At 39.7% G+C, this 17,610-nt stretch overlaps 1 protein-coding gene across 1 annotated transcript in view; it reads right to left on the reverse strand.

Annotated features, from left to right (window-relative positions):
- Positions 1–17,610, reverse strand: part of LOC113121523 (disco-interacting protein 2 homolog C-like) — a 64,378-nt gene that overhangs the window by 27,374 nt on the left and 19,394 nt on the right. The window contains exons 4-17 of the mRNA XM_026292099.2: positions 17,277–17,402; positions 14,095–14,370; positions 12,408–12,530; positions 11,809–11,955; positions 10,080–10,199; positions 8,205–8,402; positions 5,171–5,262; positions 4,738–4,848; positions 3,641–3,764; positions 3,121–3,230; positions 1,465–1,567; positions 1,308–1,372; positions 923–1,016; positions 697–816 (exon numbers count right to left, since the gene is read on the reverse strand). Coding sequence (XP_026147884.1) covers positions 697–816; positions 923–1,016; positions 1,308–1,372; positions 1,465–1,567; positions 3,121–3,230; positions 3,641–3,764; positions 4,738–4,848; positions 5,171–5,262; positions 8,205–8,402; positions 10,080–10,199; positions 11,809–11,955; positions 12,408–12,530; positions 14,095–14,370; positions 17,277–17,402 — 1,809 coding nt within the window. The remainder of the gene's footprint in view (positions 1–696; positions 817–922; positions 1,017–1,307; positions 1,373–1,464; positions 1,568–3,120; positions 3,231–3,640; positions 3,765–4,737; positions 4,849–5,170; positions 5,263–8,204; positions 8,403–10,079; positions 10,200–11,808; positions 11,956–12,407; positions 12,531–14,094; positions 14,371–17,276; positions 17,403–17,610) is intronic.

Consider the following 17,610-nt stretch of genomic DNA (forward strand, 5'->3'; position numbering starts at 1 on the left):
CAGTTATTAGTGCATTCAGGGATACTCCATGGACGTTCAAGTATTAAAGATATAAGAGTTGGCTACTAAAGAGCTTTAAACAGATTAAATAGATAGTTTTTTTTCAGCTGTGACCCACTGGTTCATTTTCAAACCTCCATTGTATAATTGTTATCTGTTAAATTCTGTGTTGGTACCCTGTTATTTACCTGACATATGTTGTTTTTCTGTGTCTCACTGCTTCTGCAGCTTACTTGGGACAGTGAGACTTTCTTGTTAATTTATGGTTAAATAAAATTTCTATGAGATATTTTGTTCTTTACTTAAAAATAAAATTGAAGGAACCAAAGAGAGAAAGTTTCAATTTTACCGCCACATGACTGTACAGCATAAAAATACAACATTCAGTGATTGTTTAAGAGGACGCCAACATTAGCACCAAACAAACATCATTAAACAGCAGCTTTGGCTAGAAAAGAATATCACTTCTTTCTGCTAAACTTCATTTTTATTTCCACTCCAGTTGGGCTGAAAGCTTTTCATTGTGCAAAATGTACATAGCTGGACACATCCTGCTCTATTTCTGTAAAGTGACCCAGTTTCCTGACTTCCCAAGAGAGTTTAATCATTTCCCTGACATTCTCTATCTCCAGTCCACCTCTTAAAACTCCCTCCTTAGTGAAAGAGCCTGGCTGTGTAAGCTGAGCATGACCTTACAAGGGTTTGATCCGTCGGCCACCAGCAGCATTCGCAGTGAGCTCAGGTTGATGTCTTTCTGGTCTTTGTGGGCAACCAGAGCCCAGTGCATGTCCCGGGACTTCACACAGGCTACCTTGGCTGCAGGGGATAAGCACGTATAAAGAATATTAGTATTTAATCTGTGACAGACAGGTGAATGGAGAGAATGGACTGAACTGAGTGACAGGTGGAGTGTGTGTCTGACCTTTGTACTGGCAGACTTTCTGAATCCACGACAGAGGGTTGACCTTCATCAGTGAGTAGGGGACACTGATCACGTGCATCATGTTCATCACGCTCTGCACAGCACACATGCACACAAAATGAGACAATATGCAAAGCTGACTGTTGCAGTTATTTGTCATGTAAATATGTGTATACATCATGAAAATACTTTTCATCTGTTACATTTATAACACATCTCAGATTTTGTTTGTCTGTTTTGAACATTTTGGATTTTTTCACCAAAATATAAAAATTTAGTGTTTCACTTCTAAAGCCTAAATTGCACCTTCGGTTCACAGAATGAGAAACAAGCAAGAAATTAGGGTCAGGACCTCTGGCTTCTAACTCCAGTAGGCAGGTCTTACCGTCAGGATACCGTGCCACAGGCCCACATCCTTCTTAAAGTCTAGAACGTTCACTATGGTCTCCGCTAAAGACAGAAAAGGAGGAAAACATGGATAAAATATTTAACTGTGACATGGAGACTGACCCGCTTATCTCTGTGTTTGTGCGTGTGCATACCCTCGGTGTAGCTGCACGACTGGGTGAGAGCCTGGCAGTGTGTGAGCAGAGCGATCCTCGTCACCGTGACGCCAAGCACACTGCCATCTTTACAGGTTTTATACTGATGGATCAATGAATTCAGAGAAGAGGGAAGATTTCAGGAGGATAGGGTAGGGTACGCACGAAGTGTCATTGTTTCATTTTAAAACATCAGCAGGTTGTTAAGGTGCAGGTATACAAGACTACCCATAAAACAAAATCCACCCATCCATCCATTATCTATACCCACGTATTCCTATTTAAGGTCATAGGGATCGTCGTGGCCTAATGGCTAGGGAGTCGGACTTGTAACCTGAAAATTACAGGTGGCACAGAGTAAATAGCCAGTGCCCTGTCCACCTTCAATACCACCAAGGTTTGAAACCCATCAGGGGCCTTTCTGTGTGGAGTCTGCATGTTCTCCCTGTGCTTGTGTGGGTTTTCTCCAGGTACGCTGGTTTCCTCCCACAGTCCAAAAACATGTCTGTCAGGTTGATTGGTGACTCTAAATTGCCCATAGGAGTGAGCGTGAGTGTGTGAGGTTGTTTGTCTCTATGTGGCCCTGTGATGGACTGGTGACCTGTCCAGGGTGGACCCCTGCCTTTCACCCAAAGAGAGCTGGGATAGGCTCCAGCAGATCCCTGGGACCCTGGTTAAGGAATAAGAGGGTATGGATAATGGATGGATGGATTCTTTTCCCACTTTCTGGCAGAGAGTCAGATGAAAAGATCTGCATTTGTGCTTCTGTTAACCTAACATATTACAAAGACTGACAAATGAAGAAACGCTGAGCATAATTCTGCTCATGAGCCCATTTTTAAAATATATTTGTATAAAGACTAACATGTAAAAACAACATTTCTCCAGGATGTTTACAGAAAGAGTCCAGTAAATAAACCCATGTAAAATCACATACTGTCAACTATAGACTTTGACTTAATCATATATGACTTATATGAATCAAACAGGTGAAATATTACACGTTAGTTTGTGAGCTGTTCTCACAGATGACCATCTCCTGCCTATGGCATTAATCTTCATACCTTAACTCCATGCCAGGAAGTAAATAAGATTATTTGCCAATGTTATGGTCTTAGGTTTCTGTTTCCTGTTGGTCTTTTATTTTGGTGCCTGGGTTCCTGTTGTCTCTTATGTTAATCACAGGGTAGCTTTATGCTCATTAGTATAGATTATGTTTACCTGTGTTAAATTAGTTTTTGTTCTGAGTATATATATATCCTTTGCTTCTTTGTTTGTTGTTGGAGCATTGATGTTTGTATCAGATTTGAGTTTTGCTCCCTGACAGGGATTATTGTATTTGTGCCTGAGCCCTGGGAGATCCAGGTGTAAATAAAAACTCTTTGTGTCCTGCATTTGGGTCCTACCTCCTTCATCACCGCACCCCACACCACATAACAGCCAAAATAAGATGAGAAAAAAGAGAAACTTGAAAAAGCAAAAATAGATGAGGTAAGACTAATCTGATAAACGTCATGAGTAAACCCAAATAAACATAGAAGATAAGAAATGGTAATTCAATGCGTTAATTGTGCTGCATAAATTAGGCTCTAATGTGGTCTAAAGTGCTTGTTGAGCATTCACTGTGTGTGTGTGTGTGTGTGTGTGTCAGCTCACCTCAATGTAAGCCGTGTCATTGTTTGCATCCTTGATGTGAGGGAACCAGTCTCTGGGAGGTTTGGAAAGATGCTTTGACTCCGTTACAAACCACAGCAACTTGGGCCAACCTGCAGGGAGTGTGTGTCACAGAGGGAAAGAGATGATGTGCAAGGAAAAAGGGGGTGATAAAATTATTTGTATGAAAAAACAAACGTGGAAAAGACAGTTGTTTGTCATTTTCACCCAAGATCCTGACTGAACAACTGTCCCGTAAGATTAAATTATTTAATTTTCAAATTATAAATAAGATTTTACACTTTAAACATTTAAATTCTACCTTAAATAACATAATAATTTTGTACCTGTGTTTAAACTAGTTATCTAATACATTTTTCTTCAAATATTTAATATTTGGAATTAAAGCTGGTTTTCTCTTTCTCTTCCACAAGTGTTCTCATTATGTGCAAGCTGCCCATCCCCCATGGGGAAGCCATCAGTCCCTCACAATTCAGCTTTGACTGATGATTGTCACCCTCACCTTTGAACTGTGGGATCTCTCCAGTTGCACTCTTTGGCAGACCCTTATGGCAGGCGTCACTGGTCAGTGCCACGGTGACGCCACAGCTGCCCAAAAGGAATCCAATTTGCTGACTGCCAGCATCCTATTGGACGAATCAGGGAGAGAAGGGAGGAGACAGTGTTCATCATGAAACATATTAATGAAATTCAAAAGATAATTTTTCACAAATACACCTGCAATTTGGTGCATTTGATGGCAAGAGAACTCAAAAGTTTCCTTTGTCCTATACTTTCCTAGCAAAAAATAAATTTAGTAATTTATGTTTATACATTTATTGTTACAAGTGTCTCCTTTGTGAGAATGTTTACATCAGAATTTAGGCAAGTGGGGCATGTACAATCAGGTGGACACCTGATCAGACTGTTACAGCAGCAGGCAGACACATCTCATAGAGAGGGTCCAGACAGAACATAAACAGCTGAGATTAAAGAAAGGTAACACAACTGACACACACACACATGCCTTTTTTCAGACAGAGGCTCAGACAGCTTTTTGTATAGCCTTCAATGGCTCTGACATCACAGTTCCAAGGGGATAATTGAATGACGAGTAAAAGTTACCTAAATGACGATTTTCCTCCCATGATAAAAACAACAGAAAGGTTTTTTTTCTTTGTGCGTCAAAGTTTTTGCATTTCTGATGTGGTATTCTGCTCCCTGTCCACACAAGAGTATTTTCTCACAAACAGCTAGGGCTGAAGATGCAAAGCATTACCCTAGCACTCTGCTTTATGCACTGCAGTGTCCACACAAACAGGACTGAAATGAAACACAGCGGGTGTCTAAGGCTCAAGGGGGAAAACAGGCATGATCAAAATGGAGAGGATTAACGTTACACATCTCCATTGTATATAAAAATAAACTACCTGAACTCCTGTAGAGAAACTAATCCTGTGGCTTCAGGCTCAATATGAGATCTAAAGGAAAAGGGGCTGGACAGCATTAGTGATGACTGAAGGGAAACAACAGACAGCATCTGATTTGTTGTGCAGCACTGCCAAGTGGCACTGTGGGGTTTCTTAATATGAAAAACATGTAGGTATATTCATTTAGTACCTTTCGACTTAAGGGCACCTCTATGGGGACAGGGACCACCTCAGCCAGCAGACAACCATAGAAGGCCACCATGAAGGCCACCGGATCATTGTTAGGAAACACCAAAGCCACCTGAGGGAGTGGAAGGAAAGTGGAGTCAAGAGACGCTGGGAACTCCAATCAGGTATTTCTAAAACTTAGCACAATTTCTGTCTACAAAAGAATATCAAGAATGAAGACATCTCATTAGTTTCTGAGAGCAGTAAAATATTTCAGCAAGAACATAAATAAGATTATTTCCCAAAAATATCAAACTTTCACAATTAAAAATGTGATAACATTCTTAAACACATGATTTTAAGTTTCTTCCTTGAGGCACTATATCCAATTTTTAGAAACACAAAAAAGGAGAGGTGGGTTTCAAAATAGTCTGAGGCGATGCAGTGTGACTCACCCGATCGCCTGGTCGCACCATGGGCTCCTGCTTGCTGCCCAGTTTGTGGAGAATGTTGTAAGCAAGTTTGATGCTGCGAGACCACAGCTTCCCTGCAGGGAGCAGGACACAGATATGAGGGTTATGAGTAAAAGACAGAGGAGGCAAGTGTGTGTGCTTGGACTTCTATTTTGAGGACATACTGTCGATAAAAGAACACTGTCTAAAGTGTTGCATTTAAGAGTTTTCAGCAGTCGGGAAGGGTCAAAATTATTCTAGATGATGTTTTAAAACATATAGAACTTATATAGAATAGATATAGAAAAGATTTTCAGGTCATTTATTTTAGAAGAGCTCTTGTATGGATGTTACTTGTATGACAAAATATAATAATCTTGACAGCAGTAAAACAAATTTGTATTTCTATGTCAATACTCTAGGCACTAGATACCCTTACCTATCTATCTCGTGAGCTTTTGACCATATCTTACCACCGATCTACAAGATCTGGTCAAGTAATGGCGGTGTATCTGAGGGGAGATCTTGCTTGTCTTTGAGGTTGCACATTATTGGTCTCACTGATCTTGTCACAGCAGAGAGATGCAGCAAATACCATTTGTGAAAGAAAGCAGTGAGATATGCTTGAAAGCTCAAACAAATAGACAGTCAAAAGAAATCTTGTGCATATTTGCATATTATTTTTGTATTAGTGTAAAAATGCAGGTATTCAAAAGGCACTGAACAAAAACCATCAACCACTGGCAACATGTGAACATGGGTCTTATTTACTAGAGTTTGTATATAGTGGAACAATTATAAGCTTTTCCCCATTTGACCTCTGTACACCACCAGACTGAATTTGCATGGAAACACTTAATATGTAAGCAAAAATGAAGATTTTTGAGCTTTAATTCAAAGTGTTTGTCAAAAGTTGGTCATTAACCATTTAATGGAATTATAGCCATTTTATACAACCACCCCCATTTTTTATGCCTCATAAATGATGTATGGCCTGTTCCCTCATTAGTCCAGGACAAATCAAGGAGATAAAAGATCTGAGGTTGGTTCCGCATTTTACATGTGTGCATTTGGTAACATGAGGTCCAAAGAGGTGTCTGTGCAAGTTAAAGAGGCCATCATTAGGCTGAAACATAATAAAGGATCTGCTGGAGCCTATTCAAGCTCTATTCAAGTGAAGGGTAGGGGTACACCCTGGACAGGTCACCAGTCCATCACAGGCACACGTGAACAGTTGCAGCAACGAAAATGGCAAAAGCATGAAAGTCACAACAATTTTTACACCTTTATGTGAATAGCAGTGATGCCTTCTTTTTCTAGTTTTTCTGCTGTGTAGTCAAATAATCAGTTATACTGTAAAATACTTGCACTTCTCAGGCCTATTGACATAGTAACTTCTGCATCTCACTGAGCAGACTCCTGTTTTATCTAATGCTAATCCACACTGACTCTGAGACACATGTCACCCTTAACCTCTGCATGTTTTAGGCTTCATGTCTATATTTCCTCTGGCCTATATACATGTAGGACAGCCAGCTTGTTTTTTAGATTCTGTGTCTGTCAAGCAAACAGTGAAGACGCTGCACAGAAACAGCGCTGTTCTGATGACTGAACAAGGTTAGTGTTAAATGTTTCTGTTTTCACATATGAACTGTGGACAATATCATAAGAATCATGTCCAGAGATAGTTTTGAGTTGTAGCAGGATGAGAAGTGTTTACGGCTATACTCTCAGATTTAGCCAAATGCTGCAAAACGGATATTACGGATAATGACCCAAACCTTACATCAAAAGAAAGGCAAAAAAAAAAATAGGCTATTCTTCATCAGCCAAGTCAGTTACTTGATCTCAACCCAACAGAGCATGTTCTTCAGTAACTGAAGGCAGACAAACACACAAGCACAAACAAGCTGAAGGCAGCTGCATTAGAGGCCTGGCAAAACATCACAAAGGAGGAAACTCACTATTTAGTCATGTCCATGGGTTCCAGACATCAGGCAGTTATTGACTGCAAAGAAGTTTTATCCAACTACTAAAAAAAGCATTATATATATAATTATTTTACTTTGTTTATTTATGAGCCAGCAAAAATCGTGGTGGTTGTATAAAATGGCTGTAATTCCTAAATGGTTAATGGCAAACATTTGTCAAATCCTTTGGATTAGAACTAAAAGTCTTTACTCACATCTTAAGTGTTTCATTTCAAATTAAATGTTGTTGTGCACAGAGGCCAAATGGCAAATAAGTTATTGTCATTGCTGCAGTATGTACGAACCTCAAAACCTCACCTCAGAAATGTAGCTGTTTAACCTTTAATTAGACGTTTAATGTCTCATTATGGTATAAAGGGTATTTTAGAGACTTCACATGAAAATGGAGGGACTTGGTCATATCTAAACTCTTTGAGTAAAGACAGAATTTCTGCACACTTAGCACAGAATAGTCAGTAACGGCTTTATCATCCCAAGACAAACAGCTTTAAGCTGTGACAAATGACAGCTTTAATCATTCAATCTGCCAATTTGTTGAAATGTTAGTAAATAATCACAGAAATAGTAAAAAACCTCCAACAGCTTTACTAAGAATTATTGTTCATGCACTCACATTGCTTAGTTTGCCAAACTGTCCAAACTAAAGAAAACACAGAATAGGCCTACTCACATTTGATTAATAATGTTGACAATTAATTGACCAGACGTTCAGAACTTAGCCTCAGTTTAATTGTGTGCAAGGTGTATGCATGCTTCTCTCATTCCTGATAAAAAGCATTAATCACTAGATAGGAACAAATATTGTTTATATAGGAGAGCAAGCACAAAGAAGCACATCTGTGTATATGTCGCTGTTTAGTGCCTTCAAACTGAAAATATGTAACTTGACTGCAGAAAGGTGTCCGTCTCTCTGGTATATTGACCCCACTCTGTCCTTTTTTTAATGTTTTGGAGTGAGTGCAAAAGAAAATAAATACATAACCAGTGTATTTTATTGTACAAATAAATTATTTCAATGACCGAGCAGTAGACAAGTGTCTGGTTACCATATGTGAGCACATAGAGGGGCTTCCCTGCTGTGTCCAGGCTGGTAAGACAGGGGGCTTTAGGGGAGATGGTTCCCCAGCGTTGCAATGCAGCCTCCAGGGATGGCGGCCAATTGGTGACCACACCTAGGGCCTCGCCCCGCACTGGCATCATCTCTGCCCCCTCTGGCCGTGGCTGATTGGGGTCTGGCTGTTGGACTGGAAATAAGGGGACACATACTGTCATTGATGTGCAGTTCAAAAAACTAATCATGTTAGTTACCACACTGAAGAAATGCAACAATGCAAGACAGCCGTGAAGTTATCACACTCAAATACACTGATAATTAATTATGCTTAATGTTATCATTGTGGGAATGTGGAAAATCGGATTCCCTTTGATATATAATTTAGACAGCAGTAAAACAGACAGGGAGGCAGCGGAAGGGAAAGATTTGATGGGGTTCAGCCTTAAGCTGTTGTCATAAAAAAAACATCTAGAGTGAATTTCTACTAACAGCTATTACACTAAGCCTAAGCTCAGCATTAACCTGCCACCACTTATTTTTTCAACCTGTTGCAGTATGTATCCAAAAAATACTAATAAAGTGAAGAATAACCAGTTTTCTAAAAGACAATGACTGTGAAGCCTACAGACTAGAAATGAAGAGACAGATCTAGACAAAGACATAAAAAAACAGCCTGATAGTGACAGCAAAGCAAACAGCTGACAGGTGTAATGATCTGCAACAAGCGCTGGTCTCAAAGATTTTGACAGTATAAATGTCAAAATACTTTTTCAGCTAAACTTGGTGAAAACTGGTGTGTTCTGTAAGAACCATGCTGAAAATCATCTGATCTATGTCATAGGCCGACCACCAACATATCTCTGAAACTAAATAAAATAAGTTCATTTTTCAGCATGTAATGCATGACTGGGCAGTAACCCGCCGTATCTGAAATAGGCAAGACTGATGACATACCTTGCCTATATAACTAGAAATCATTTTTTCTTTTGGTGCTGAAAATCGCCTCTGCTATGAGACAAGTTTTAGCAGGAGAAAGAACAGAGAGAACAATGTACCATGTTTCTTACACGGTGCTATTCCTGGTTTTTACCAGTTAATTTTTACTACAAGCCACGATAAAGTCAGCTGGCTCCTCTTAATTTTCCAAAGCTGCTGAATCTTTGGCTCTCTATTGCCTTACACGCAGTAGAGGACACAGACACGACCCGATACAGCTAAGGAGTTAAGACTTAGGATGCTACATCCGCCATCACAGAGTCAGAGAGACGGACACTAACGTACTGTATACTGGACCTCTGCAGTCATACAGCACGACTAACAGAGCACAGGAATCCACCTTACTAGTCCCACCACCTTCCTTTTACACACACACCTCCTCAACATACTCCAATCCATGAAGTACTAAATTAGTGGTAGATCATTTATGAGTGATATTTTATATTTAGGCTGATCTGAACACACAGTGGCATCTAGATTTTATTTTGGTGCTCAGAGAGAGTCTTGGTATAGCACCCTACATTTTAATAATGTCCTGTGTAAAACTTAATTATGGTACCTCCATTTTAATGGCGCCCCATGCGTGGCTTAGTTATTATACCAACACTAATTACAGCTGTCTAGAGCAAAGCCTAGAAGCTCGCTGCTTCCCCTGCCTAATACAAAACTTTCAAATTAAAAAAAAATGTGAATTGTATTTTCACAACCTTTCACTTCAGCTGAAGAGCTGCTTTATTCAGACCTAGCAACACCACATCATTTAGAGAATCTCTAGTGACTCCAAAGTACGATGCCAGAACAGGGACCATAACTCATTATAAATCAGATAGATAGGTTCACAAGTCATGCAGATACAAAAACAGTTTCTAACCCTCCAGAAGTTCATCAAAGTCATCAACAAAGAACTCTCGTAGTGGAGGTCTGCGAGGCTGCTTCAACGTATTCACAAGCTGCTGGATTTTAGCCGACACACGACTGCTGACTGGGACACCTGTAAGAAAAACCAAATACAGAGGCTTTTAGGCTGAAAAGGTGTCACAATCCCAGTCCTGGTTATGTGTCTGTCCCATGTCTTCCTGGATTTGGTACATTTTTGGGACTTTTCTATTAAGATTTGCTCATCCAGCCCTTAAATGTTCCTGGACCCTATTGACTTCCCTGTCACCTGACACTCATACACACTACACTTACTTCCACTTCACTTATCTGGTCCCTTATGTCTTTGCCAGATCATTGTGTTTGTTCCCTGTAAGTTAAGTCTTGAAGTTTGGACTCTGCCTGTCTTGCACTTTTCCACGTCACTCACCAAGATGTATTGCTTGGCTTGGACTGTTTATGGTTTATCGTTTACTGCCTGGTCCAACATGGAAACGATGTTTATAACTTAAATTTATGGACTTTTTGAGGTTTCCTCACTTAGGGCCAATGGAGCCACTTTCAGTCCGTTCCTTGAGGAGACAGCAAAAAGCCCACCAACCATCCTCCAGAGTCCTGTTTGGCCAAAATCAAGCCTCAGTGGTTCAGTCTGTTAGGCCCATGAAAGGGCATATATTGGAAATGTGACCCTGACCCTAGAGTTGGCCTTAGATGCCCAGCCTGCTCCAGAGATCATGTGGTTGCTGGTTTTGGTTTTACTTAGTTTCTCACCCAGTCTGCTGAAGTTTGCCCTTCAGCCAAAGCCCAGTCTGCTTTAGAGTTGGCGGTGTTAGTTGGTGTCTCATTTGGTTATCTGCCTGCCAGCCATGATCTGCTGCCATCTGCTTCTCCTGCATCATGCTGCAAGACTCCACATCCTGCTCACCAATCCAAGGTTTCCAATACTGCACTTTCACTTTCTTGTCCTCAGGACAACAGCCTCCATCTCACACTCTTGAGGGGGTCCATCTTTGACACCAGATATGAGGAGTTCTTAGTTTTCTGCTGGCCTACCACCCATATTGCTGAAAGTGAACTGTTAGTCCCCTATCCACCTTCCAGGTTCTGCCATCTGCCTCTTGCTCATCATCCAGAGGTGTTCTGCCTTTGCCATCAGTGTTACACTGGTCTACAGAGGGTTTTTTCTTCACCACCATCCCATTCTAATTGGACCCTTTCAGTTTCTTTCTTATCCCATTAGCATCCTACTGAACTATCCTGTCCTCTGGTTCTCCGGGCTCTTGGCTATCTACTCAGTCTCCTGCTTCTCCAATCTTCAGCTTCTGGGCCACCCATCCAAAGTCCCCAGATCATCTATTCTTCATTCATCAACCACCTGCCTTTTACTCTCACACACATCACAGTTGCTTCCACTTCAATCCTCTAATTCCCAGTACATGTATTATCTGTTCCCTTGTGTTCTTTCCCAGATCATCATTTGTGCTTTTGTTTTTTCCCTGTGTCAAAGTTATTTCTTGATTTGTACTGTTTGCCTAGTTTGGACTGATTTCCTTTTTCTGACCTGCATCTGTATCATGATAAGGCAGCAGTTCACTTTGAGCTCACTGCCTGAATAAAGTTTGGATTTTTACAAAATAGCTTCAGTATCTTTATTTAGATGCTCCAGTAGGGAGCAGGGCTAAGGGTGTGACCATGTTTGACACAGTGTGAATGATGGCTCTTACCATCGCCTGTCTCCATGCGCTCTGCATTTCCGTACTTCTGTGTGTTCCTGGCAATGGTTCCCATATTGGCCATGTGGTGACGCTCAGTGTGGGAGTGGGACGAGTCAGACGAGTATCCCGTCACATCCGGTGGGGCTGAATGATTCTCTTAAGGGAGACCGAGTGGGAGGGAGTGAAGTAGACAGATGGAGAGAACAAGATGGTAGAAAAACAGACATACAGCCAGTGGTGACTAATTGTACATGTTGATCACTGCACAGTTTGTCAAGAACCCTGTCAGAATACATCGTTCATTTAGTCTTGAAGAAATGACAGTGCATTTTATTAATCTTGATCCGTGGTCAGATTCTGTGGAGTCTCTCGACACATTGCTCTAATATATGAAATTTAATGGGAGTTTTCAGCAGTTGTATGGATGCTTTTCTGACTTTGGCTTTAAATCAATATAAAAAAAAATTGTGCTATAAATGATCTATGTGCCTGGGAAGATTTGCCATTTATTGGAGCAACTAAAAGCTGTATTTGGCTATATCTGGACATCTCCAGAACCTGCAGAGATTCTCTGACAGGTAAGTATTTCTACTTTAGGGTGCACCTACCATCTGACTCCAGCGGTGGTGGCCACAGCATGTCAGATCCAAACTCACAGGATCGTCGCAGGGATCCTCCATTCTCTGCTACACTCAGAGCCCCCTTCCTCTTCAGAGACAGGTGGCCAATACCTGGAGGAAAACATACACATGTAGCATGGTGGTAAACTGAATATAAAGATGGACAATGTGCCACCATTTCCTGCTCTATGGAAAAGTGAAGACAGAATATTGTAAATAGAGAGACTGACATCTAATTTTGTGGCACATTTTAGAAAAAGATTCTCTGCAGTTGGAACCAGAAGTGTGGCTGCAGTATAACGATGCCAACCAAAGCTGTCAACATCCGAAATACATCAGCTTTTATAAATAATCACATATTATTTTATTAGATAAATGACCACTTGGACACAAATAGAGATATCTACTTAAAATTACCTTTTCTGCAACCACCCACCAGGGGGAGATCGATTTTAATGGCTTCACTTCTGAGAGCTGTCACATCATCCAGCTTAATATACAGTTTATGATTAGAGTGTAATACTCTAATCATTGTTTTACAAAGGTAAAAGTAATATTGCAGTTCTTAGAAGTGAATGCTGATATTGTTAAATAACAGTAAAAATGGGACACAAAAAAATACAATGTACCGATAAGAGAAAATGTTACGTAAATAAAATGTTACAGCACATTAAGCAGAAAGGGTGACTGAATAATGAATGAATATTGATTACAGCATGAAAATGGCTTCAAACTAGATGCTATTTTGTGAATCTTACTAGGAAAACAGCATGTGACAAACAGTTGTGCAGAATTAAATAAAAATGTAAAAAATATTAATATTACTGTGAAAGACATTCAAGACTTAACCGAAGAGAGAAATTGAGAAAAAAAAAAAAAATATATATATATATATATATATATATATATATAAAAACTGGTACAATAATCCAAAAATAGAATTTATAAATCATGCAGCCCACGTGTTTATTCACGATTATTTCTCTAAGATATTACATACAGGTAAGATTAATTGTAAATCCTTTAGTGAGTCTGAATATCAACAAAGAAGGCTTTTGATTTGGTGGCTCTGCTTTAACAGAGGCCCATGGGAGAAAATGTCATTTCAAAAACAATGTTACTTTAGTTGAGTAGTCTAATTACAAAGTCCTTTTTGTCGTCAATCTGGAGCTTGTGATTATATCACACAAACTTCGTCAACAGATGGAGGTTGCCCAGTGGACACAGAAATGTACAAATTTCCATTTTTAAATGGACCAACAGCCATTTACACTTTAACAATCTGTTAAAGTATAAATGTTGGCTTGAAAGCACATCTGCTTGTGAAAATTCATCAAAAGCTTGTAACAGCAATTAAATGGAAATGCCATTTATTAATGTAGTGATTTTATATTCCTCAATAATGTTGTATTTATTTAAATCGAATCACAATAAACTAATTTATGGAGAGATTGAATCACTGGGTCACCTATTGTACCTCACAGGTCAGTAGTAGGGGTCAATAGCTAATGTTGTACTGTGGGGGGGCCCTAACAGGTAAATACGCATAGCTATACTTTACCTATTGTACCTTAACAATATAATTTATTCCCTTCTATTCCCGAATTTATTAAAACAAACAGCTGATTTAATTTCGATTACGTTTAAGTAAGTGCAGTAACCAGTAAGGTCTTACCATAGTGCGACTGTGACAGGTGGCTCTGCTGATGGTGCGACTGGCCCAGGTGTGTGTGCCCCAGGTGTGTGTGCGCCAGGTGTGAGATGTGTGAGTGCGCAAGCGAGTCAGCCAGCCGCCCTGCATTGCCACTGCCTCCACTCTGAGTCGATGAAGAAGAGGAGGAGGTGGAGCCCAGGTGGACGGGGCCTAACTGAGAAGGACGGCTCATCCAGTGCTCCATGCCCGACATGTCATCACCTGGTCCTGCCTCCTCCTCTGAGCCCGACGACGAGTCTGAGCACAGGGGGGACAGGCCTAGTGAGAGTCAGTAATTGCCATTATTTGTTGAAAGAGAACATTCACACAAACACACACATTTTTATTCAACATTAAAGGAATAGCTTAACATTTTGGGAAACACTAATTCACACTCATCTTTTTAGACTAAGATGATAAAGCTCATGTGTCTGAAAGGTAAATATAAACTGAACCCAGGAGACAAGTTTGCTGTTTTTCTGTCAGCCTCATGGTGATGATATGATTGCAGGAACTTACTGCTCCCAGCCAAGAAACAGTTTTCTATATAACCCCCTCACAAAAAACAACACCACCACCACAATTGGACAGAGTCGGGGTTGTTATTTCCCCTATTTACAGCCTTAGCTCACTGGCTGCTGCCTCCAGCTAACAGAGTGACATGAGAGTGATGTCAACTTCCTAACTACTGTGCTGCAAGAAAGGGGCATTTCCCAAAATGTCCAGCTATTTCTTTCTTTATTTCCCAGCAATACAGACATTTAAAAGTCTTGTAATTATAGTAAAAGATACTCAGTATGGAAACATAGAATAAAGTGCTGTGTGGCTTTGTTAAAATCTGGCCAAAAGCTTAACTGGAATTTTTCTAGTTGAATTCTAGTTGAGTGTGTGACAGAAAACAGAAAAAGAAGAAAAGATGAAAAGTCACACCATACACATCTTATTGTGAGAAAAAAAACAACAACAGAAAACACTTTTAGTCTAAACATGAGGCAAATACTATACATTATGCTGCTAGGCTGTCTGTTAGTTTTTACAATGAAACATCATTGTACTCCTATTTTATCTGAAATTATGGTAGGAAGAAAACCATTTTAACTACATCCAAATTTGACAAATGATTTGTTTTATTAGGTAGTTTTATAGTATTGTACTAGGTTTAATGATTTGATAAGTTTTTATTGAACCTGCTTTATAAATACACTATATGGCCAAAAGTAATGACATACTTTTATGTACTTAGGCTGTTCGCTAATGAAACGGTTTTCTCAGTTTTGTGTGAAAAAATGTCTCTAGCCTACATAAAACCCAGATCTCAAGCCCTATCATTACCTTTTGGATGAACTGCAAAAAGGACTATGAGCCAGACCTATCACTCATCATCCGTTTTGGATCACACTATAGCCCTTGTGGCTTCAAATCCCTGCACCAAGGTTACAAAATCTCAGACTTAATGCTCATGATTTCAGAAAGACATGTTCAACAATCACATAAACATGTAATGGCTGGGTGTCTGTGGGTGTCTGCACCCTTTTAGCCATGTAGTGTCAGTAAAGAAAATTAGGGTCCTTAAACACTATCACACAAAGGGAAATAGAATACTATGTTTAACTTCTCGCTGATGATCCAAAAGCAGAGGTTCACAAAGCCATTCAACCAAAACATTTCTCAGCAAACATGACTATGTTTCTGTATTTTATCTTGCAATGATAAAACAGGCCTGAACTGTTTAGCAACTGTTAACCCTTAGGAGTCTACTGGTGCACCGGCGTGATCAAATCACGACATCCCACTAGGCCTAGACTTCTAAGGGTTAATGTAAATGTCTCCATTCAGTAAAAGGGTGTTTTAAAGTAAAGCAGCAGACTATGATTCACACCTTTTCAACACTGATGACCTCTGAGTGGCAGAGCATACTCCAGGCTCCTGAGCCTGTAGACATCAAACTGTCAATAATTAGTGATCTCATGTAAAACATATGAACCATTTTAATTAAAACTGGCTTCAGCCTGCACATCAGAGAAGATCCACAAAAACTGACTGTTACTCCTTTAAATGAGATTTAATCATGTGACCGCAGTCAACCTCATAAACAGAAATCTTAAGTATAAACCGGACTTGACTGTTTATCTGTGTAGCATCATTGCTGAGCCATATCAATGCAATAATAATAATAATAATAGTAAAAAAAAAATAGACTGAAGAGGATCTCAAAGAATGATCTGCTATAATTTAACAGTTAACATTTTTAAAGTGTTCTAATTCGGATTCAGGTTCATGAGTTACGCAGGGGGAAACAGGATCGCTTAAGAATTTGCAAAGGTTAAATAGGAAATTAAGGGTGAACAAAGTTATTACATTTCCCTTATGAAAATTCAATCAGCATCAAAATTATGCCATCAACTCTGATTATTGTCAACAGAATGAGCTCATGTTCGAGGTAAAGGTCAACACTGCTGTCTTATTTCAGTTCTTCTAGTTACACAGGAGAAAAGTATATTTTCAATTTTTATCAGCCTGCCACATTTACACTACTTGACTAGCTGTAATGTGACTGCGGTTTGTTTTTTAGGTAAATCTGTCAGTGAGCTTGTATGTCTTAGAAAATGAAAATGATCCAAGGGCAGGCTCTCTGGGGCCACATTTTAGACTTGCTACAACCCAATACAGCTGAAAAAGACCAGTCAAACCATTTCCTATGTAATTCAATGGGCAAGTGTATCCAGAGTTTTAACCAGCACTGTGTAGGTCTGTGTCTTTTTAACTTTTACCTTTTTTTAATGCCCAATTATTTTAAAGTCTCATGAAATAATCAAGCTTATGGTTAATTGTAATGGTGCTAAATTAATTCTGCTGTTGAAGTCACTCCAAGAATTGCCAACCTACAGTATGTAAGTCATATTATGTAGTATTGATTCTTAACATTATCTTCTCTAAACATGAATCTCCTTTAGGTTAAAATAATGCAAAGGACTGGGTTGATGGATGTGCATTGTTTCATGTAACAGTGAAACAATAACATAAAATCTGGTTACTCCACTTCGAGAAAGAGATTTATGTATTTACAGCTTATTGGATGACAAAACAAAACACAGCAAATATTTATGCAATGGTTATATGTCTTCAGTGTGTGCACTCGTGTATGTTTTTTTATGTCTCATCACCTGGAGGTGTGTAAGCATCCATGGAGGTCTGCACCACCAGCGAACGTCTTTTGGAGGGCATCGGCACCGCCACCTTCCTCTCCACATGCCGTGCCAAAACAGCTTGCACTGCTTCAGTGTGGACATCTGAGAGAGAAAGATTCATTCACACAAACTGAGGGGAAAACATTTCCCCTGTATGAGCTCAATGTTTTACTGAACGTGTGTTTCTGTGTAGGGCTTTATTCATTTTAATGCTCTGCCAGGTAAGCAGAACTAAATTTAGTTAAACCTCAGTGGATGGAGCCAAATATCAGTAAAAGATTATATAGCAATGAATGGGGCTTGTAAAACA

This window comes from Mastacembelus armatus, chromosome 20 (assembly GCF_900324485.2).
Source record: "Mastacembelus armatus chromosome 20, fMasArm1.2, whole genome shotgun sequence".
NCBI classification, from domain to species: domain Eukaryota; kingdom Metazoa; phylum Chordata; class Actinopteri; order Synbranchiformes; family Mastacembelidae; genus Mastacembelus; species Mastacembelus armatus.